The sequence below is a fragment of the Trachemys scripta genome, chromosome 2, assembly GCF_013100865.1.
Source record: "Trachemys scripta elegans isolate TJP31775 chromosome 2, CAS_Tse_1.0, whole genome shotgun sequence".
Classification (NCBI taxonomy): domain Eukaryota; kingdom Metazoa; phylum Chordata; order Testudines; family Emydidae; genus Trachemys; species Trachemys scripta.
In genome coordinates, this window is record NC_048299.1 from 50,170,590 (window position 1) to 50,195,684 (window position 25,095).

The 25,095-nt window shown below is 38.6% G+C and overlaps 1 protein-coding gene across 1 annotated transcript in view; it reads left to right on the top strand.

The window, feature by feature from the left end:
• Nucleotides 1-25,095, top strand: part of PHF14 (PHD finger protein 14) — a gene marked incomplete in the record, with an annotated part of 270,722 nt that overhangs the window by 164,756 nt on the left and 80,871 nt on the right. The window contains 1 exon segment of the mRNA XM_034760532.1: nucleotides 14,733-14,850. Coding sequence (XP_034616423.1) covers nucleotides 14,733-14,850 — 118 coding nt within the window.

A 25,095-nucleotide genomic window follows, 5' to 3' on the forward strand; every position in this document is an offset into this window, starting at 1 on the left:
ATAACATCAAGGACCTTGTTGTGACAAGTTCTGTAAATGCAGTCTCTTAAAAGAGAGAGCTGGGTTTCGTGTAGAGTATTGAGTGTATTGACTGAATTTCTTTCCATTGGTCCTCAGAAGCTTTTGTTCACAAAGATATTGCAGAATGAAGGAAAACTGTACTTCTCACATTGAAGGAATGGTCTGATATCTATATCTTATTTTATTCTTATATGTGGGTCTGTGACTTTTTTTAAATTTTAAAATAGTTCTAGAAGTACAGTGTACTTATTCTAAAGTGGAATAGTATTGTGTTTGAAACACATAATCCTATAAATCGATAGACTATTGCATTTATTTGCCTCAGTTAGCATATTTATTAAATGTAGGGATACATTGACCACCTTTAAAAGGTTAGTATTTACTAACCATGAACACCCAAGTGTGGCTGAGATTTAGTTTCCATCTATACCTGAGATGTTATGATGTGTATTTGTTGCTACTGTGAATATTGATTTTTTTTGTTGTTGTTTTCTTTTCTTTTTGTGTTTTGTTCAGACTGATCACTATATATGTATTCTGTAGCCATTCTGGAAATATTTGTAATTGTTTACAATTAATCTATAGTGAGAAGAATCTCATTAATTAACAATCTCTAGGTTTAGGAGACACATTCCATACCATTGGGTTTTTTTTAACTACAGACGCTCCCCGAGTTACGTAAACCCGCCCTATGCAAATCCAAGTTTACGGAAAAAGTTCCGTAAGCTAGAAATAGGAGGGTTTTTTGTTTTGTTTTTTGGGGCGAGGGGTTCGTAATGGTCAGAGATAAGTTTCTGACTTATGCAAAATTCAAGTTACGCAAGGTGTTCCGGAACATAACGCTTGCCTAATTCGGGGAGCGTCTGTAATTAGTAAGATTCTTGATTTTTAGAAGGTCTGAGCTCTGGCAACACCCACTGACTTAACAGGGAATTGTGGGTACTCATCGCCTCTATCACCTTGTCTAGAGTGGAGAAAAAGGTGAGTTTTTAAAACATATTAACTCACATAATTTTCAGCACCACTTAGTATCTAGTACCTTTTAAAATGTGTTAGTTGTTCATGATGAACTCTAGATGGTGAGTTCTAGATTTCAAATTTCATTTAAAATGTTCATTGTGGTTGAAGGCAACCCCCATCCTATTCCCTTCCACTGCCAACTACTGTCATATCCCTTCCATGTATAATTTCCCCCACAACACCAAACACATGTAGGGACTTGTCAGGATTTACAAAAGCGTAGCTTCAAGCTTTAATGGACCTCATAAGATCTGTCGGAGTAGAGTGCACCTTGTATGGACCTCATGCACAGACCCAGTTTAAATTTTGGATGCTCATTTAAAGGCTTTGTTGAAAAAAGTTAAGTTTGAAAGTATGTGTATCATTGAAATCTAGCTAATGCCCAAAAACATCCTCTCTAACAAAAATTCTACACCTCTTAAAAACAAGAGATTCCCACTATCATCTCAGAGTATTGTATCACTCACTATCACCCCACTCAGTTTGCATTCCCCCCTTCCTCTTGTCTATACATTCTATCAGCAAAAGAACTAATAAAAAGGGTTGGGGGTGCTTTTCCTGGAAAAATATAAAAATATCCCAGTCAATTCAATTTCCTGTATTTGAGAAGATTTAAGGTAATTTCAAGAGACTTTACACAAAAACTACATATTTTTTACCTGATTAGGGGAAGAGAGAGCTGATATGGACAGGTGTGTGTGGTGGCAGGTTGTTTCTTTCTTCCCTTATTCCCTGGACAGGGAGGAGAGAGAGAAAGGGATTCAGCTTTTTCCTTTCTGCCATGGAGGGTAGGGCAAGTCAACAGGTTCCTTTAAAGGAACAGAGGTATATAGGGAACCTCCCTGGCTATAATACCTCTCCTCCCTCTTCCCCATCTTCCCCCTGCAAAAAAAACCCACACTGCTCTTCTGGCCTGCTGTTGCCTCATCCACTGACTGGAAAGTCTGGGAAACTCATATTTCCATTTCAGATTCTCCTGCCTAGCAAGTCCTCACTTCTCCAAGCACGGATTGAAATATGAGTTCTGTGGCTAAATCCACCAGTCATCTTTGATAATCTCAGCAAGGAGGAGCTCAGACTGGAAATGTATAGGGTGGCTAGATTAAGTAGGGCCCTTGAAGTGGAAGACAAGGATTTGAAGTTGATGTAGTAAGTGAGAGGAAGCCAGTGAGGGGACAAGAGAGAAGGATTAGTTGTTTGGATCAGTAAGGGTTGGGGATAGATGAAATGGTAAGGGGAAAGGCAAAGGGAAGAGTCATCACATCACTCAGTGTCAGGGTTAAATTAATCATCATTTAAATCAGCAAGCAGGAACCTGGATTTAAATAATCTATTTTAATTATGTTCTGCATTTGTACTTTTGAATTATTTTCCTAAAGAAAGGATGGTTCTCATTGGTGAGCAACCGTTAAAACTGGTTGATTTGCTGCTAAATATAGCTTTTTACACTAAATCTGGTGCCTCTTTTGGCTATCTACACCTATTTATTAAAGCAGTGATAAATCTTAGCTTACATTTATTTGGATTCTTAATATTGATATTTTTTCTTGTTAGAAAATGGTGAATGATGCGTTTCTTAGTAATAGATTATTATTAATTTTTACTTGTGATTCGTGTCAGTCTCTAGCTGGATGTAAATTCAAATGCTACTTAAAATGCACAAAACAGAATTTTAATATTTTTTAAAAATTAAACTACCTTAAATGTGCTGGATACATAAGAAAAAATATTTATCAAAACTTGTTTTTCATTTAAAGCTAACTGATATATTAAACAAAGGGAGTATTAACTGTAGTTAGTTTATTGAACTGATTGTTTCTGGACACTGTGTCTTTCACGATTTTAGAACTAGTAGATTTTACCCCCCAGACATAGCGTTTGCTCATAAATTGGAAGAGGAAAAACAAGCTTTTCTGCTTTTTCAACTCCCAATTGGTTTCTTAACTTTTGAATGAATTAGTCATCGAACTGAACTAGTTGAATAAACTGAAATGAATAAAATATTCTCTCTGCAACTGCAGATGATGCTACTGCTGTCAAAAGCTGGCTTAGCACTGAGCAAACTCTAGTACTTCCACCAAATCAATGGTCTGATTTTCTTTAAAACTTGGCAGCAAACATGTACTGCTTAATATTTTTTTTTGTATTTAATTTAAATGATTTTAATAGATTATAATAAGCTTAGCCCTTAACATAGGCTGTCAAATTTAAAATTTAATTTTAAATAGGTTTATTTTAAAAATTAATCTGTATTCAATTTATATTAAAATCTGATTTAAATTTAAAAAATCTGGTTTTTATTATTTGTTTTTAATTATTGATTTTTATCCACTCTGTTTCTCATGAGCAAGCCGTGGACAAGTGATTTAATAATAATGACACAGAAAAAATGTTTTGTGAGTTTCCACAAATCAGTAATGTTGATAATTAATTGCTATTTGTGGATAACGTGAGTTCTCATTAGTATGTTTGCTCAGTTATATTTTTTTGTCTTCCATTTACATGAATCAATTGTTGCTTGAGCTGCTTATATGTATAAGTAGCCATTGTTTACTTAAATAGCCTGTAGTAAATTAGGTGGAGGCTTTCTAATGTGAAAGAAATGTTGACATAGCCCAATTTTGGAAATACTGTAAATATTAAATTAGAGAGTAGGCAGTATAAAGCTTGTTTTTAAATGGAAGTTTTCTTTTTTAATGTATATGTAACAAACATTCATTATGTTGCAGAATTGCTGTCTTGCTATTCCTAGGCATACGCTATTTAGATCTTTCACCCAGTGTCTTTTAACAGTGTACATAGATTTTTTTTAAAAACATATTTAAAATATACTTTCTTTATAGGCTTCCTGGACCTGCTCCGCAGATCCCTTAGACTTTAGAGTACTCCTTTACTGGCCTTGGTTTGGCTTTACATCAGTACTGCATGATGTGCAGAGTCATTATTAAAACTTAATTCATTAAATAGTAAAATCATTGTTGCTCATTGCAGCTAATTTAAGGATCTAACCATGTCTCAGTTCATCAAGATGAAGGGAGAAGGGAGGAATGAAGTGGATTTACATACGTTACTCCCCTGCTCTTCAAAGGAATGCACCCCTAAAGCTAACATTAAATGAACATTGGTGCTAGAAAACTGCAAAACATTCCTGTTATGTTTCTTTAAGTGGTAATTTTTCTTTGACACAATCTCTTTTTTACTCATTTTTCACTTAATTACTTGTAAGCAGTATTTTTTAAAAGAGATACTAAAAGTACTTTAAGTACCTCAAATTCTGAATAGAAAGTGATTATTTTTTAAAGAAAGGGTTTGTTCTGTCTTGAGAGTGGATGTTTAGGAAAAATTAAGTAAATAAGCCTATTTTCTGATACTTTTTCTATAAAACAAACATGCAGCTGCAACAATGCACCCAAGAAGTGTAAGCATCTGGTTTATCTGCACACTGTGTCATGTATTATTGCTTAGAGTTCCACCTATGAGGAAAATGCTATCTTGCATGTTCATGTTTGTCTGTCTTAACTAAGCCATTGCTTTTATGATCAAAAAACTATGCAGTCTTCTCTTCTTTTTGAACTGCACTGAGCAAAGAATCAAAAAGGATGCCACACTTAACCCGAGTCAGTTTGAAGTTTGGACTCTTAGAAAAGAAAAAGGCTTATGTGTATGACATTACTCTTAAACTATCTATTTGGATCTGACCATACATATTATTTAAATCTACTGTGGTGTTAAAATGTTTCATAAGACACAGAGCAGAGCTGCTATGATCTTAAATGTTAATATTCTTTTCTTATCACTTTACTGTGTAGATACCCTTCATGAGACACAACTCTACCACAGCTCATCCTCGGAGGCAATCCTGGAAACCTCTTTTAGAAATGTGATTTTAAAATGTGGAAAACTCTCAATAGAGTACATAAAGTAAAGGAGAACAGCTATCTTGTCTTTTTCATAAGCTTATCGTGACAAAAAGTTGAGTTTGCTTGTCAGGTTTGGCTAGAATGTAATTGATTGGTTTGTTACTTGGACTGACAAGGCAGTTAATTTGTCTGCATTTTTTGCACTAATCAGGAACATTTGATATATCCATTGTTGGAAAATACCAGATAAATGTTGTGTCAGAATTGTCCTGTTAAGTAATGTCTTGTTCCCCTGTGCTTCCTTGACAAATGATGATATACAGTGCTTGGATTCATTGAAGAGTGACAGAAACCTATGGGACTTAAATACTGTTTGTTCCTCTGTGGTGGTATTGATTTCTTTTAAAAAAAAATCAACGCTTTGCCATCAGTCTGCTGCTCTACTAATATGCAGTTTAATAAGAATATTCCTATATAAATACTGTGTTGTGGTATACGATAGTTTATGTAAAAGGATTATTTCAGTACAGTGGCAATAACAGACCTGTAAAACACTTGACACTTTCTCATTTTGAAATAATAGCCTTGCTGCAGAAGAATTGATTTTGTGTTTATTAGCATGAACTAATTGTTTCCGCTTTCAAATGTTCGAGTGAACAGAAATATATCCATGCTTTCTGGATCACTGCTGAGACAAACAGGAAAATATGAACATTGTCTTACTTGGATTAATTTTGCTGTGGTGTTCAGGTCAAGGTATGTTTTGGTTTTTGATTTTGTTTTTTCTAATTTAAATATGAAACTGCTATATAAGTTGGGGATGAATGAAGAACTGATCACACAGCATACCATCTGAAAGATCTTCATCTACGTCCATGTACCTCCAGATAGATAGACATAATATTTTGGTCTACAAACTATACTGATCAAGTTCTTAAATCTACAGCAGCAGTATATAGACATCTCCATTGTTTCATCTTGAACTTGCTTGGGAAAAAACTCTGTTCAAGTGTAATCATACTTGTAACTTTGCGACATATCTTGGAACTTCTTGATCTATGGTGGGGGTTTTTGTCATCTATCAAGGTATATTTTTAGTTGAAAATAAATTTTAAACATAAAAGAAAAAAGATACATGCTGTATTAAGTGATAGGAGAAAAATACAAATTGGTGTATACTAATTTAAAAGTCATATCTTATTAGGGCATCTCATGTTTGGATATTATATTCAATAAAATTAACTTGATGTGTCTAACAAGTTGTATTGTTTTGAAAAAAAAAAAAAAAGTCAAAAGAAGATTTTCTTTTTAACATTTTATAAATGTTCTTTAGCCATAAGGCACACACAAAGCTCCTCCTAAATGAAGAAATGTGTATTTTGGGAGTCCAGTTTTCAAGTCAGAAGGCCATTTTAGATAAGAGAGGATGGAGTTTAGATTCAACTCTTGGAGAATTCAGAAACACAGGTGACTAGAGAAAATTACATCCAGCCATTATGTTAATAGAAAAAAAATTCATCATGTATGATGCAGGCCCCACTTAATGTCTGGCTAGGAATTACTAATGACTTTTTTTTTTAACATTATCTTACTAGAAAACAAAATGTACTGTGACATATGGTTAATAATTAGCCTTTGTGTTACCACCTCCAGTTCCCAGTACAGCATTCTTTTATTCTCTCTGAAGACATAATGTATCAGAGGGGTAGCCGTATTAGTCTGAATCTGCAAAAAGCAACAGAGGTCCTGTGGCACCTTTAAGACTAACAGAAGTATTGGGAGCATAAGCTTTCGTGGGTAAGAACCTCACTTCTTCAGATGCCTTGCATCACCAATGCCTTGCATCTGAAGAAGTGAGGTTCTTACCCACGAAAGCTTATGCTCCCAATACTTCTGTTAGTCTTAAAGGTGCCACAGGACCCTCTGCTGAAGACATAATGTGAGACAGTGAGTGCCACTTCCTGGTTTTAATTTTTGCTACCTTAAATTTTCATTTGTTATTGGTAGATTACTTAAATTTCTTAATCCGAGACAGTAAATTTTGTCTGTGTTTTTCCATTGATGCCCCTCCCCCAAAATATGTATTCAGTACTCTGTTAAACCAATTATCCTCCACTGGTCCAGCATTGTCAATACTATAGATACTCAGGTACATGTTTATGAAATAACTGTTCTGTTAAGCATTATTTACTACAACCATTTTATAGCTAGCAAACACTGACTTAACTGAAATATATGCTCCAGTCTCACGTGGAAGGAGGAAAATGTATTGGTGATTAGCAAACATGAAAACATTGGAAGATAGAATAATGACTTTTCTTGTCAGCTGTGTTGTGTGGGGGCTTTATTTTGGTAAGGTGTACAACTCTCTCTCATGTAGTGAGTTATTTCATTTGCCTTTCCTCTCTGGAAACCCAGGTAAAATATTCCATATTTCATATCTTGAAATGTTCAGTGGTGATCTTCTAATCCTTAGTGGGCACTTACAGTAGTTCACAACCACCAGGCAATTGAGTACAGTTGATTACAATAGTTTGAACTCCTGAAATGCCCAAACTTTTGGAGTAGTGTGGATGTTACAGGTTAGGACCGGGAGAAGTAATTTAGTACAGTACCTGCTCATAGTTTGTCTGTAACAAACAAGAGTTTCCAGAGTCTAATTTTAATGGATACAAAACAAACAAAAATACAACCACCCTTTCCTCTGTCTCCCAGAAGGGAAAATATGTAGTATGTATCTTTCTAGCACCCTGTCTTCATAGAACTACTCAATCTAGGTTAAAAATAATATAAAAGCAGATCATATACAGTAGGTATATATCACATACAGTTTATAACCCCAGTATATTTGAAACACACATGCTCGTAGAGAGACACATACATTGTATCTATGCATTTAATTCCCCTTGTGTGTGCATGTACTTATGGAATTCCCTATATAATTTGTTTTGGGAAACCATAGTGTGTTGCACAGTTTATGATGTACCACAGCTGCCTCATAACAAAAGTGAACATACACTTCTGCTCTAGAAGGATGCTGTTATATATAACTTATAACTTGCATATATGTTGAAACAGGTTTTCTGCTAATATTTCTACATTTTAATTTGTAAATGCTTTTTAATAGTTTCTTTGAGTTCATTTATTTCATAGAGCAGACGAGATTTTTGTGTCCCTGACTGTTTAGGGAGTCTTACATTATAAATATAAAAATATATCTTTCCAAAATTGTGTGAAGGTAGTCAATGCACGATTTTTCTTTGCCTCTAGATGTTTACTTTTAAAATGCGTGGTTATAAAGAACCAAAATTGATACCTTAAGTGTGTTGTGATAGGTTTGAAATACTGTGTAGACAGAAAGCTATGTGTACCTTATTAATCTTAAATTGAAATTACGGCCAAAAGTTCAGAGCCTTTACTAATCCATGGTGATACATTTGGTGTGTGTGGGTGAGGATGGGTGTACAGGTTAGACTGCAAGGCACTTTGGAGACCACTTTTCCTTTACACTGGGATGGTAGAGGGAGAGGGGCAGGTAATGTAAAGCTAGCTGTGCTAGTTTTACACCATTCAGGGTTTACTCTAAACCGGGGCAATACCCAGCTGCCTAATTGGGACAGGTTTCTTCCTGATCAGTAGAAAGGAGGCCAAGGGATGCTGAGGATATGGCATGTATACTTTCAGTTGGAGTTGTGTAATCTATCTTTTCTTTTCTTTTTTGTTTGACCCATAATTTGTATTTATTTAAAGAAGAGCATGTTACCTAAACCTACAGAGCACATTGAAACGAAAATAACTTTCATTGGAACCCATGAAGTAGGGTTGCATGATTATGCAATATAATGATTATGGAATGCAGGCATTGAAAATATTTCCACATTTTTCAGTAGATGCCTGGGGGATGATTGTCTAAAGAGCAGAATGCCCGATGAATATTGCATGACAAAAGTATTTTATTTTTTCTCAGAGTCCTTATTTGGGTAAGGAAAATGAAAACATACAGCTTGATAGTGCAATCTAGAAGGTACTATCCTTTCATCTCTGGATCCTGGATTCAACTTCAGCTTTAGATAAGTGAAAAACTGTCAGTTTTAGTTTAGTCTCTGTGCACATCACAAATGTAGTACACATGTTCACATTTGAGCCTCTACTCAGGAGAGGTCTAGCAGTGTTGGGCAGGCATGGATTTAAGGATAAATATTGAGTCAGCAAGTGGGAGAGCCTAGTGGATGACAAAGGAGGTTTGTCCTTCACAGTGTGTGTAGTATTAGGAACGCCTAATTAGGAGATGGGGCCCGAATAAGTCAACGCAGAGGGAAACCCAGGCAGCATAGTGAGACAGTTAAATACACCCCTGGTGTTGGAATTGCAGAAGCGCTGTAGTTCTGAACTGATGTGGGTGGTGGGTGGTGGAGTGAACGTACAGCTCAGGCTAGTCAGTTATTTGACAGTTTATTGTTTGTAAAATTCTAGACTGAATCTATTGGAATTTTGCCTGAGGAACGACTGTATGATAGGCCCCCTGTAATGCAAAATATTTGTCTTGTGCTCTAGCAATGTTGTATATTCTCCTCCCATAAAATAGATTTACCCTTAGAGATGAACGTACGTGTGTGTGTGTGTGTGTGTGTGTGTATATATATATATATATATATATATATATATATATATATAATATATATATATATAAAATAGTCTAAAGTTAATTGCGATTTTTTTTAACATGGTACCCTTTTGCATGACATTGTAGAAAATGTGCAATGGTGTGCACATTTAAGTGAGAGAGATTTTCTGTAGTCTCTGAAGCATATATGTGAAGTTGAATTTAAAGATTAGCTTATTAATGTTGTGTTTCAGGGACTTGTAGGTAATTACTTTTACAGCTATAGATGGGCACTGCTGACTTATGAATGCAAAATAGGTTTTCTCACTCTGCCTGAGTCAGCTCTTTGTAAATTTATATGATATTAACTGTGGTGACTTACAAATGTGTCTGTAATGGGTATGCGTTGCATCCACTGTTCCTTTATAAAAGCACAAGTCTTTTTCCCCACTACTCACTCTAAGACTTCTGCAGGCCAGCTGATAAGATTCCCTCCTGTGCGGGTAGATGCGATGTAATGAAATTGGATGTGCGCGCTGAGCTTTGTAAATAAAAGGAGATTGACCCCCAGCCATTATCTCATTTATCTGATTTACATTGTAAAATCAGGATCTCCACTATTGATTAGAGCATAATTAGTTAATTATGAACAGGAAAAATACAGAGTTATGTGGAGCTTGAACACAGCAGGCTATACTGCTCAAAAAATTCCAAGGGCATGAGCAGATGGAGATCACTTTAATAAAGAACAAAGCATACGTGTTTCAGGTATGGAACTGTCTAATCAGCCTCTTGCTGTGAGGAAATTCTTGACCTCCATTCTATATTTTTTTATACATGAACAATATTTCCTTTCAATTGTTACCATTTCCTTTATTATTTAACTTATTAATCTAACTACTACAAATTTTCACCTTCCTTCTTCAGTTTATCTACCGTATTTTCTTCATGTAAAATTAGAAAATTATTTACCTGCCTTCCTTTTTGGAATGGAAAACAAAGCACTTCCTAATTTTGTTATGTAACATGATTTGAATCTTGTTAAAGGCATTGACAATAGTAGGTAGCACCATATCAGTTAAAGCTATTTTAACATCAGGAGCTTGTTTTTTAGTCTACCCTTAAAGGATCTCCATTTTTTGTTTTCACAAAGTTCTGGGTACAACTCTTAGACCACTGAGATGCCTGTGTACTTAATTGCACCCATAGATCACATACTTGGCATATAATGGCCAGTAAATCCTCAAATAGTGGGGGATGAAAATTTGGGTGCCCGTTTTGGAAAATTTGACCATTGATGCACATGGTTAATATTTTGTCTAATCTAGCGGTGCCCAACCTTATTACACAGGAGGGCCACATAAACCTAAGCACAAGCTTGTGTGAGCCAAATAGATTTCTATACATTTTAATAAGATTTAAAGTCACATGTATTGATTTATATTTTAAGTTCAGCTTGTTTCATATTGTTTATATAGGTTGTTTCGAAGTACACACTTGTGTAAACTAAAATGATGTAAAGATGACAAAACGCTAATGAATTAATCTTTAGTATATTGTGTTGAAGACTGCCCTGGGCCTTATGACATGCTCTGATGGGCTGTAGGTTGGACACCCGGGTCTAAACTACGGAGGATATACATTGCTAAACTAATATTATACATATATAGAAAGCAGCGTGTGCTAGTCAGCTTGTTTATAACCCTAGCAGAGAAGCTAAGTACATAACTATCTATTCACGTCTAGAAGAGTTCCCACAAGATCATGTCTGAGGCACATTTCTCTGGGTAGTATAGGGAAGCGTGCACTGTTGGTATCTATGCTCCACCTGTTCTGTGAATATGACTACTGCAAAGTTCCTGGACTATTAACTTGTCATTTTTCACAACCAACAAATTCACATAACTTTAAAGTTTTAAAGTCATGTTATAGTTTGTTTAGGTTCTGTTTCTGGACGTTTTCCATCTCCTCATTTGACTAGGACCCTAGACCATAGTATATGGTTCATATTGCAGACCTTAATACTCATTTTGCCAGTTGTCTTTGTAACCTAACTGACAGGCATATGATAACTGACCAGGTTTCCTCCAATGCTGGTGCCAATGCTAGACTATAATTCATCAAGGAGGAACAAGTGTATTCTTTACGGAGTTGAAATGTGTGTGAGCTGTCCCTTTTTCTCTAAGAATTTGAAGCTCAATCACCAAAAATGTATCACACAACAGTGCTGCCAGGCAGATGGTCCAGTAGTAAAATATTCTCATTAGTAGATCTTTCATTTTATCAGAAATGTACCAGAAATGTAGACCGTATTCTACCATCTCACCATATTAACACTGGTAGAGTCTAGTCCAGCTGCTATAGAAGTCAATGGTCAAATTCCCATTGGAATCAATGAAAAGGATATTGGGATAATCATAGTTTTGTGCCTAGAAGATCATCTTTTTTTAAACAACTAAATTTATTTTAATTTACCTATCATTGCACAGTACATTTGGCATTTCACTATGCTTTTTTCACTAAGGGAGCTCTTTTATATTCATATTTTTAAAAGATCAAATTTAGGTTCTACTGTACCAGCATATATTTTTATAAAAAACAATATAAAAGCAACGTTTCACAATTTATGGTTATCATTTTGTAACTATGCATCACGTGATACTTTCACATTTGAACGGTGTGTGGTATATGAGGATGATTTTATCATCCACATGCTCTCACCAGTTTTGTATATATATTTAAATAAAAAAACAAACACTTAGTCTCTGGAAACTTTTTTATATTGAAGTTTTTAATTTAGTATATACATATACAAGAAAAACATGAGAATATTGTTCTTTACAGACAAAATAAAATGATGTGAAAAGAAAATTCAATTGACTACAAGAACAAAACTTGACTTTAGGATACTGCAACCTGTATCTTCTCTCATAATGTTATAGTCATTTCACCCCACCTTATGTAGATTTACTGGATGACTTTTGAAACATGGCTTAAAGTAAAATCAGAATATTGGGCATTCTGGATGAAAGATGTTTCCCCTCCATCCAAATTAGAGATTTTAAAGCATGATTTTGAAGAGGAAAGATTGTTTTCTTTTAAATAGAACATTTCTGTTACAACTATTCTCCCATACTGCTGTGCTATTACAAACAGTCTGCTAACAGAATCTGTGTAGGTTGTGCTGAAATGACAAATATTCTGACATTTGTAGATTTTAGGATCCAATAGAATCCGTTGACAATAAGTCTGATAAAATATAATTTACATATTGGAAGATCTCTAAATGTTTGACAGACAGGAGGAATTCAGTTAGAATACTTGTGTGTAGGCACTGCTCACAAGTGTAAGAGTTTCCAAGATAAACTTCAAGACATTTCTGTGAAATAGATTAGGAATATTACACTTCTTTTCAGAGGCAGAAACTGAGGCACAAGATGGTTAAGTGACTTATCGAAGGTCACAAAAATCATTTGCAAAGCCAGGAAAAGGATTCAGGAGTCCAGGCTCTTATATTCCCATCTCTCATCATTAACAATCCTGCCTCCCTTCTATTTATTTGGTAATATGCCTTTGCAAGATTTTTTTAATTATTTATATTTCTAGTTATACTACTAATAATTATCTATCCAGTGACTAAACAAAATGTTTACAACATGGTTATAATTATACTGCTCTTAATATCTTTTATTATGGAATTGATTTTAAAAGCCCCGTTAAGATTTTATTTTGTAGTCATAGGGCTTATACTACAATCAGGCAAAGATACAGTTTAACATAAGTGCTATGCAGGGTACTGTTTTCATTCTGATGTATGCCAATGTAAAAATATCTTTTAGGCCCAGTCTTGCATTCCTTAAGCAGGCAAAACTCTTGTTAGTGCCCAGAGTGTCCATATGGAAGTAGGCAATAGTGTAAAAAGGCATTACTAAGAAAGGATCTTGGCAGAACAGAGATTTCACCTGTACCAGTGATCATGCTCTATATGACTACATAAAAAAGGAGACAATTCCAGAATGTGCACCTTCTGCGGTAATGCCAGAAAAATACTTGTTTAGGTTAACCAAATACTATCCCAAATTGGTTATATTTTTATATGGAGTTTTCCTTTTCAAATATTTTAGTGCATTCCTTTTGTTTAATCCTCTTTTTGTTATGTGCTTTGTGTACTGTTAATAATTTATTAAAATATATTGTTATTCTTGGTCTGATAAGTAGCACACTGTGCCATTTATGTTTTAAAAAAAGAATTCTGCATTCTGCACCTTGCTACAGTATGGGGGTTTCTTAAATTTGCTTTGCTAGCTTCTTATTTGTGGATTTCCTGGCTTATGAGGCTTTAATTCAAACATTTGAGACACTTAAATGGAATAAATAAAAGGAATCTGACAAAATTAGTTTTCAAAAAGCTTTTCCGTTTGAACAAAAGATCATAGGGTGTATTCAAAAAAGTGATGAAGACAACCACTTCAATAAGATGTATGAATTTCCATTATTTGCTGTTAAATTCTTTTTTCCTCTTGAGCATATTGTTGTACTGTCTGATGTAAGACTCCTTTCATTAAGCACTGCAGTATAGCAAATGCTTCTTCAGTGGCAGTAGACTAAGAATGTCTGAACAAAGAATAGTTATGATAGATATTTCAGACTGTTGTCTGTGGGTTGTACCTGGCACAAAACATGATCAAAAAGCTTGTTGATAAACTCGGAATTATGACGTGTACAGGCTACAATTTTTGTCAGTTATAAATGAAAGATGACAGCAAAATGTTTTAACTGAACGACCTTTTCAAATTCTTACTAAAAGAATCTCACATTATTGTGCAGATTTTATTTATTGGTTACAAAGTCACTATTTAAAAAAATCATTCATGCAATTGTAAACATGTATGAATTACTAGATATGTTGGCAGACATTATGGAAGATCCATAATGTAAAAAGTTTTGTTAGCTGGAAAGTGTACTAAATTCTGCAAATCATAAATATACAGAAAATACATAGCGGCCTCCTGCATTTCTGCATGAGAATATTCCAAATTAAATAGAAACATACTTGAAATGTGTGAGTGTACATGTAAATCACCCTTCCTGAAAATGTCTGTTTTAATTCAAACTAATGATTCGGAGATTTGGGGGTAAGTTTTCCATGGGGTGAACTACCCCAAAGTGCTTATAGAGTGGCTTGATTTAATTTTTGAAGAAACACAATATATCTGTTTCTCCTGCAGGTGTGATGAATGCAGGCTCTGCTACCATTTTGGTTGCCTGGAACCTCCTTTGAAAAAATCTCCAAAACAGACAGGCTATGGATGGATTTGTCAAGAGTGTGATTCTACTTCCTCTAAAGTAAGTTAATTCAGTCTGTGAAAACTCAGAGGAGGAGTTCTGGTTTTGCATAGCCTTTTTGAGAAAATCATTGCATAGTTTCTCATCTTGAGTTTGTGTTTGAACACTTTGCATAGATCTGCATTGAGAAACAGACATTTAATTCTACACAGTTAAAGGTCACACTGCGAGGATTTCATCTTGGCTTTAACTGAAGGAGAAAAAAATGCAAAATGGAAATTGTGTTAATTGTCTAGATAAAGGGGAGTTTATTATTCCTCTTAAATATTTTCTTATTACATGATGGTGGTGACCCCCAAATATATAAGACCAAAGTATTAAGTTAAAATACCGTATCATTCTTTGCCCCATTATAAGCAGTCAGATATTTTAATAATATAAACCATAACCAGTGAAGGCATGGTTAATAATAAATTCATTTAAAAATGTATTCATGAAAGATTTGAAAGTCTACATTTTTTGGTTTTGTTTTTTCCAATGTAAATCAATTGTGAGGGACATTATTAGGTTAGCATGAAGGATATTTGTAAGGAATAACATTCTAAATTTGTTTGAACTTAAAATTCTCACTACTGAAACATTGTTATATTAACGCTACCCACAATCATCGACTTCTGTGTTGTTATCCTGCAAAGGACATAGGATTTTTTTGTTGGGTTTGGTTTTAGTTTATTAACATTTTCCTGAACATTAATTTCTTTAGTGTTGGCATGGTTGCCAACACCCTCTGGATGCTTTAAAGAGACACTGTCATCTTGATTTTTCTTTAAAGTGACTAATTTAAAAAATATCAATTTTCTGGTAGAGCATCATTAAAATAAGAGCTTTTTTAAAAATCTGTTAAATTTCATAAGCTTTTCTGCTATCTGTGGTTGCTTATTAGGGTATTGTCGGGAAGAGATAAAGTGACTGAATAACTGATTACATAGGGAAATGGACTATAAAGAAAATGCTATCAAACACTCAAAGTTAACAAACAGAAAAAATAGAGGATCTTTTTCTAACTTCTTTAGCTTTTAATAATCTTTCCTAAGTGTATTGTTATTTATAACTAAAGTAGATATGGTGCCAAGTATCAGAGGAGTAGCCGTGTTAGTCTGTATCCACAAAAACAACGAGGAGTCCAGTGGCACCTTAAAGACTAAGATTTATTTGGGCATAAGCTTTTGTGGGTAAAAAACCCACTTCTTCAGAATCTACCCTCAAAATCTTATGCCCAAATAAATCTGTTAGTCTTTAAAATGCCACCGGGCTCCTTATTGTTTATAATGTAGATATAAAATTTTTCAGGCAGAAATAGGATTTTCAAGTTGCTGGTGTCCTTTTACAATTGGAAAAATAAAATACTCTGCTTTGCTGGACGTTAATCAAATCATTCTTCCTCGGGAAGATACAAAGATGGACATTGGAAATTAACTGTCAACTATAGTTTGGACATCAAGCAGTCTTTCTTGAATACCACTTAAATACAATGGTCATTCCTGGAGTGAATGATAATTGATATTGAATTCCTGTCACCTCTGAAACCAAAAGGGTTTCTTTATAACATTAGTTAAAATGTTCTGCCTGCTATTTTTTCAGTGTTTTTGCAAAAGGGCACTTTTTGAAACTCTAAATGTGTATTTGGCCTCACTGGCCAAACTACGCAGATAAACTGCTATGCTTGCTGAATAATTTACCATGACAATTAATTCAACATTATTTTATTTTCTGTAAAGTGTGTTAATTTTTAGATATTTTGATGTAAGATGAAATGTTTTGAAAAAATAAAATTAAATTTACAAGCTACAATGACCACCGATATTTACTGTAGTTATGTTAAGGATGACTTCACATTTAAAAATATACCAAACAAGATGTTTATTACTGAGACTGATTTTCATTTTTAATTCATAAAGACCCATTCTTAAAATTAATATTTAACAATTAAGTCTGATTTATTGCACTATTTTAAACATAGCCAATTTTAATTATGTTTGAATGAGAAAATGATAAATATGATAGGTACTGAGAAAGTTGTCTTATGGGGACTCCTTGTGGCTTTGTTTAGTTACTTAACAAATAATTTTTTCTTGCAAAGCTGTGTAAAGAAACTATTGGAAAAAAAGCTATGTTGCTGTCCATATTAAGAGATATCTTTATTTTTAGCATACCATATTTTTCTGTAATCTAGTATGCTACATTGTGTCTAACAAGATCATGTTAACTGAATTAAACTTTTCATACAGTCCTTCTTTTATATGAAAATAATTTTAAAAGGCTTAATGTTTTCTTTCTTTTCCAATTTCAATCTGTGGTCTTGTTCTATAATATATAATTTACACATAATACCCTGCATATATTTCAACAGCCAATAAATACTTATGAATTCTAGAGCTTTTTTCCCTGCGATAAAGGGGTGGTCTTTTTGGGCTGAGTATAAGTCCATTAGGCAGGAACAGTGTAAGGAATCTGGCATTGTTTGCTGCACTCTGTCTGACCTATGGATGAATAGCAGACTTGAACCACAAGCATTTTCAATCTCTCACTCAACCACTAAATCCAATTTTTGGTATGTCACAAGAAAGTTTCCTGTAAGGATTACAGTAGTGAAATAGGATTGCATGTTTCAGCATTTGCCAAGAGGACAATAATGCAGTCTCCTTCCCTTCAGTGGAGAAATCAGACTTTATAAGTAATATTTCCAAATGGAAAGTAATAAAGGAAATTTAATTTATTTCCTTTACTATTCATCTGCTTAAATGCAATTTAAGTAATCACTATAGTATGAATTTTAATGCAGATAAACAAATTTTAACTTTTCTTAGACAGCGAGTGTTTAAGTGTATTGGCCCTAGAAAAAAATTGGACAAATAGATTATGTGGTACTTATTGGTTCAATAAAAAGTGAAGTTATAATACACATGGTTTTGTATAATGATTTTATTGTCCTAATAAAAGGTGATTACATTATCTACCTTTCTAATTATAGTTCTTTTTCGAGTGCTTGCTCATGTCGATTCCATTGTAGGTGTGTGTGCGCCCACATGCACGGCCATCAGAGACTTTTGCCTTAGCGGTACCTGGAGGGCTGGCTGTGATGCCCTCTCGAGTGCTGTGCTCATGGTGCAGTATATCAGGCGCCACCAGCCCTGCGCCCTCTCAGTTCCTTCTTACCACCCATGGTGTGCGCGACAACCTCTGTCCCTTGCTTCGCAAGAGATTAGCGGTTTCTCATCTAGCTTAGCCTTGAGCTTTACCTGTAAATAGTTTAATCGTTGTTAGTTAGTTCTTAAGTACCTGTTAAGTGTTAGTTAGATAGTGTCCCAATGGGTCTCCAGGTTTCAAGCCCTGCTCTTCGTGTAACAGGCCTATGCTTGTTAGTGATCCTCACGAGAGTTGTCTACAGTGCCTTGGGGAAACCCATATAAAGGAGCACTGTCGCATCTGCTAGAACTTTCATCCGCGGACACGAAGAGAGCAGGACATCATCTCAGGGCCCTCCTGATGCAGGTTGCCCTGCACCCAGCTTCGGAGCTGTCGTGGCCCGAACCGGCACCCAGTGCTTCAACTTCAGTGTGTAGCACACCTCCGGCACTGGGGTCCGTCCGGCACGATCCCTGTTGCTTGTGCCAAAGAAAAAGACTAAGAAGGTGGCACCAACCAAGCCCGACCAAGGGTCTTTGGGCAAAGGACACTGCTCGGGCCTTACGCCCACTCCGTGCCCGCTAAAGGACTCTGGCTTGGGGAGTTTCTCTCCCTGAAAGGGCCTGCCACTGACTCTGGGGAGTGGTAAAGGGCCTAGGCCGATGGCGCAGTCAACCCCCTCCAAGGCCCCGGCACCTGAGGAGCTGAGAGCGCTTCCGCTGCAGCCAGCACTGCGTGCGGCTATGGAACCAGCTAAGGGTCCCCGTGAGGACAAGTCTGCCAGCAAAGCCTTGCACAAAACAGGCGAGCACCTCCGGTCTCCAGAGCCAAGACAGAGCCCTAGGTCGCCACATTCTTAGTCTCCACGTGGACCCAGGTCTCCAGCTCGCCACTATGAGTCATAGGCACCGTGCTCCTGATCCCCGTTGTTGTGCCGAAGCTTGCCCAGGTGTCATCGATCTCCCCGGCCCCAGTCTTTGTCTCACTGCTGGTTGTCGTCGCTGAGACCTCGAGACGCTCCCGTTCCCATCACCAGTCTCCGGCGGCGATGGTGAGCTATCAGACTCAAGCCACCACAGCCTGGTCGCTGGAGGGTGACGATGTCTCAGGCTTGGAGGCGCAATTCAGCCCCTCGCCCAGGCAATATTATTGGGCTCCAGAAGGTCCGTCCATGACACCGGTGCCAACATGGCAGCAGAGCCAGTGGCTGACCCAATGGCCTTATTGGAATGCATGGGGCGTTCCAATCATATCCACTCCCGCCAGCTTCAGTTGCCACATCAGACAGGCCAAAGGCAATGCCCCCGGTACCCTTGGCACCGGGCTTGGTGCAGGACATCCTGGTGGCCGCCACAGGGGAGGATCCGGTACACACCCCCAGGCCACCCTCCCCAACAGTTGACGACACCACCGGACTTCCCCTGGTCATCCAATCCTCCTCCTCCTCCTCTTCCCCAGACAAGGCAGTGGCGGGGCCTTCCAGAGTTAGCCCACCAGACAATTTCAGCGAGCATCAGGTGCTGCTCCACAGGGTGGCATCCAACTTGGACCTCAAGGTGGAGGAGATGGAGGAGCAGACAGACACATTATTTAATGTGCTCTCCACGTCCGCCCCAGCTCAGATCGTGCTGCCGGTAAATGAGAGGGTTCTGAACATTGCCAAAACCATCTGGCAAACCCTGTCCTCCATCCCACCTCTAAAAGGGTGGAAAAGAAGTACTTTGTTCCCGCAAAAGGGTTTGAGTACTTGTACACTCATCTGCCACCGGGATCGTTGGTTGTGTCAGTGGCCAATGAAAGGGACAAGCAGGTGCCCACCAGCTCCACCCCTAAAAATAGAGAGGATAAGAGACTGGATTTGTTTGGTCAAAAAAATTATTCTACGGCCATTCTCCAGTTTCGGGTGGTGAACCACCAGACCTTCTTGGCCCACTACAATTTTAACTTGTGGGACTCTCTCTTCAGGTTCAAGGACTCCATGTCCCAGGGGGCAGCCCAGGAGTTCACAACCCTGGTGGAAGAGGGGACCGCAGCAGCCCTGTGCTCTCTCCAGATGGACACAGCTGATTCAGCTGCCCAAGTGGTCGCCTCAGCAGTGGTCATGCGGTGCAGTTCCTGGCTCCAGACTGCCAGCCTGTCCCAGGAGATGCAGGCCTCTATCCAGGACCTCCTGTTTTGATGGTGTTAGCATATTTTTCGACCAAACAGATACGCATCTGCCTGACCTGCAGGATAAAAGGGCAACCCTTTGCTCCTTGGGGATGCTCACTCCTCAGATGTTCAGGCAGCCGTTCCGGCCCCCTTCGCTACTTAGACAGTGGCAGCCTCGCCAGGGGCTCGTGAGAAAAAGGGACACCAAGTTTAACCACCGCCGCCCTTTGTCATCCCGCTACTTCCTGAAGGCAAAAGTGGGACTCAGACCCATTCTGAACCTGCGAGGCCTCAACAAGTTGCTCATGAAGTTGAAGTTCCGCATAGTATCCCTGGCCACCATCATCCCTTCCCTGGATCCGGGGGACTGGTACACCGCTTTCAACCTGAAGGATGCTTACTTTCATGTCTCCATATTCCCAGGACACAGACGTTTCCTGCCTTTCATAGTGGTGGGGCGCCACTTCCAGTTTACAGTGCCTGCCCTCGGCCCCCAGGGTGTGCATGAAATGTGTGGCACTGGTGGCGGCTTACCTGAGGCATCAAGGGGTCCAAATCTCCCCCTATGTCAATGATCGGCTAATCAAGGACAGGTGTCCGGAGCAGGTCCAGAGCAGCTTCGATCTGGTGCACTCCACCTGTAGCAATCGGGGTCTCCTAATAAACACAGAAGAATCCATGTTAACACCCGCTCGAGGCATAGAGTTCATCAGAGTGGTTCTCAACTCCATGCAGGCCAGGGCCTTTCTACCGGAAGCACGCTTTCAAGCTATGTCAGACTTGTTTGGCCACATAAAGAGCCTAAATGTGCCTGTGTCTGATGGGTCACATGGCTGCAAGTACCTATGTGGTAAGTCATGCCCAACTTCAGCTAAGGCCCCTGCAAGTGTGGCTGTCCTTGGTCTATGTTCCAACAGGCACCCCCTGGACTGAGTGCTCACGGTGCCGAGCCACGTCCTATCCTCACTGGGCAGGATGCCAAGTAGGTGCTGCAGGGCGTTCCCTTCGCAACCCCGTCACCCTCGCTCACCTTGATCTCACATGCGTCGGATCTGAGTTGGGAGACCCATCTGGGCGACCTCAACACCCAGGGTTGTTGGCAACACAACCTAGCCCTCCATATCAACGTCAGGGAGCTCAGGGTGGTTCGCCTGGTGTACCAGGCTTTCTTGCCCCACCTGGAAGGCAAAGTTGTTCTGTGCTGGGCAGGGACAAGGGCTCCCTGTCGGACGCCTTCCTGATTCCGTGGTCGGGAGCGCAGATGTACGCCTTCCTGCCAGTGCCATTAATTCACAGAATCCTGCTCAAGATAAAGCAAGGCAGAGCAATGGTCATCCTCATAGCTCCAGTATGGCATCCTGGACTATTTGCTGCACATTAAGCTCCTGAGCCTGTCGCTGTCCTCCGTCAGGGTGCACTTGGCAGCCATTTTGGCTTTCCATCCTCTGTTTCACGGCAAGTCAGTCTTCGTCCATCCCATGACAGCACAGTTCCTGAAAGGTCTAGAGTGCCTTTACCAGCATATCCAGGACCAGGTCCCTCCTTAGGACCTGAATCTTGTGCTGTCCAGGCTCACGGGGCCCATCTTTGAGCCCCTGGCTTCCTGCTCCCTTCTGCTTCTCTCCTGGAAGGTCTCCTTTTTGATCGCTATAACTTTGGCCCATAGCGTGTCTGAGATCAGGGTGCTCATGTCGGAGCTGCCTTATACAAGGAAATCTGCCGTGCCGTGACCACATCCGTCCACACGTTTGCTTCGCACTATGTCCTGACCCAGCAAGGTCGGGCTGATGCTGGTTTCAGCAGAGCAGTACTCCAGTCTGCAAGACTGTGAATTCTGAGCCCACCTACAATGGAATGGACATGAGCAAGCACTCGAAGAAGAAAAAACGGTTACCTACCTTTCGTAACTGTTGTTCTTCAAGATGTGTTGTTCATGTCTATTCCATTACCCGCCCCTCTTTCAGAGTTGTCAGCAAGAAGGAACCGAGAGGGTTCAGGGCTTGCGGCACCTGATATACCGTGCCATAAGCGTGGCACTCCAGAGGGCATTACAACCGGCCCTACGGATACCGCTAAGGCAAAAGTACGTGGGCGCTCACACGCCTACAATGGGATGGACATGAGCAACACATCTCGAAGCAACAGTTATGAAAGGTAGGTAACCATTTTTGGGGGGAAAGGGGGAGTTCAATTTTAGAAATTGGGTAATGGTGACATCGGTAATGGTGACATCATGTTGGCCTAACTATTAAAGTAGTTTTTGAGATATTACTGAATGTTTGCAGGTGGAAGCAATACAAAGATGTAATGTGATGGTAATAAACATATGCTTTAAGTTGCTCTCTATCACAAGCACTTTGTAGGCTACTTCTGTTTTGCTCGTAATATGTCACAAGACTCTCCAGCAATCTTGTCAGTTATTTTCCCACGAATGTAACATATTCCCATGTCTGTCAGATAACAGACAGACAGTGACTTTGCTGCAGGGCATGAGGGCACCGTCTTCTCTGCCGGTAATACTGCCTGTCACTTTTATGGAATGGGTGATGCTCACCACTAAGGTCTGACAAGCTTTCTCATCTCAGAAACATTGTTGTTTTTGTTACCTCACATGAAAGCTGAAATAAACCTATTAGCTAGCATTTTAATAACATCACCTACCTCCCTGGGAAAAGGATTAGTCTGTGCTTTCAATACTGCCAAATCTCAGTGCCCTAAATCATAACGTTTCCAATATTTTAGAATAATAGTATTGAGAGAGACTTTTAGAAGCTTCTTTTAAACAACAAATTCTTTTGCATTCCAGAATAGTATATGACTGGTTTAAACACTAGTTCTTTAAGGTACAAGATCTCTTTGTAAACATTAGATGAGGGTAGTGGGAGTTACAAAATGTGTATTTCATTACCCTTCTTTTTCAGTACCTCCTTCCAGTTTAAAGTTTTGCAAAAACAGTGTAGCAAAAGATTTACACATACATCATGATAGTTAAAATTATGTTGCTAGTTCCTTTTCCATCCTTGTTTAAGATCTATTTTGTGAAAAGTTGCAGAGTGGACATGACAGGTCATTATCTGATTGCTGTAAATTGAGTCGCAGTAGCCTGGAGCCTTTTTTAGTTCATTTTTATTTAATCTTTCTACTGTATTGCACTTTTTTAGTGGAAGTAAATTGTGAACGTATATGCATAGAATTCTCATCTAAATTCCTTATGGAATATTTTCTGGAACTACAAATCCATGACATACCAGCCAGAGCAAATGGTATTTGCTGCTCATCTGTTGTGTTGGAAAGCAATCATGAAGGATTTTGCCTGTGTCCCAGTACTGAGCAGGGTGATTTCTCTAAGCTGTAACTTGCTTCAGTATATTAACTGGACACTGTAATATCAGAAATTGAATGTCTGATCTTCTTCCTTTATGAAGATTTATTAAAAATCTAAAATTTAAATGTTGTGTTTTAAAATTCATTTTAATTTCAAACTTTGGATGAGCAAACAAAGACAGGGTTTGGTTTTGTTTTGTTTTTTAGTGACTTAGATATTTGGTTAGCCTATGGAATTTTATCCTAATTACAATGGAAAATGCAGAGTTAAATTTGGTGGACGATAACACTTTTTGCTATGAAAACTTACGTATAAAATGAACTAACAACTACTGTACTACCCAGTAGAACATCATATGTTAAGATCTTGTGTCAGCGTACTCACTATTTGGCTGCTTCTTAGATGTTCTTAGTGACTTTTTAGATGTTCATAGCTAAATTCCTTGAAGATTCCATCACGGCTGAACAGAGTTTTTCCTGTCATTGCAGTTATTGGCTGATCTGGGCCATGCTGGATCCAGGTCGAGGCACTGGAACTAGAAAGCAGGGAGTCCATCTCTCCTGTGCTCTTAGTGACACCCCCTGTTGGGCCCAGGGAGCATGGAGGAGGAAGCCACCTGAACTAAAGAGAAAGGAAACAAGAACCAGACCTTGGGGAAAGTGGGTAGGGGGAGTAGATTGAGACAAGGAGCTTGGGAGGAAGACTGGGACTGGAGACTTGGGGATGGAGGGAAGAGGGAAACTGGGACTGGGAGCTGGGGTTGGAGGATGGGACTTACATTGCAAGGACACTAGGAATGGGAGAACAACTGGTGTGTGTTTGTTGGGGGGGAGCCACAGGGTGAGACTAAAAATGTCTGGGCAAGGAGACTGGGACTGAAAACTATTGGGATTTGGGGAAGGATGTTGTGGGGATGGAGGGAAATAGTTCTGTCGAGGAACCAGGGTGTGAGGGGAGAACTGGTACTGTCTGGGTAAAGTGATAGGATCAAGGAGATAGGTGGGTGGGCAGGACTCTGAAATTGTAAAAGGAACTAATAGTGAGAGACTGGGTCTGGGAGCCAGTGTGGATGATGAACATGGGCATGGGGATGACTGATGACCGGGGGAGTAGGGAATGAAACAAATCAGATGAGGAGCCAGGAGTGGGCAGCTGGGTCTGGCTAAACAAGAAGACTGGGAATGTACCGGTAATTAGAAGCCAGAGAAGTGGCAACTGGGACTGGCTATTTGAGGAGAATGGGACTGGGATAAGGAGCCAGGGGTGGGGAAAAGAGACAGGTCTTGGCCAGAAACTGGTCAGAGGGAAAGCCGCAAAAGGGGTCTCCCGAGTCTCAGCATTTCTCTGCTGTTAGCAAATATCTATAAAACCCACTGGTAAAGTGTGTATCTTATCTTCCTCTAGTGCTGCTCCATGTAGATGATGACTGCTATTAGTTACTACATTCCACATGATGAGTTTTCTCAGGAGGGGAGTTTCAGCTTGATTTAAAAGCTATTACACACAAACAACTATGTTAAAAGAACATTATTAATAATTATTACTGGAATGGGTTACCAAGGGATGTTGTGGAATCACCGTCATTGGAGATTTTAAAGAACAAATTAGACAAATATGTATCAAGGATGTCTAAGTATATTCCA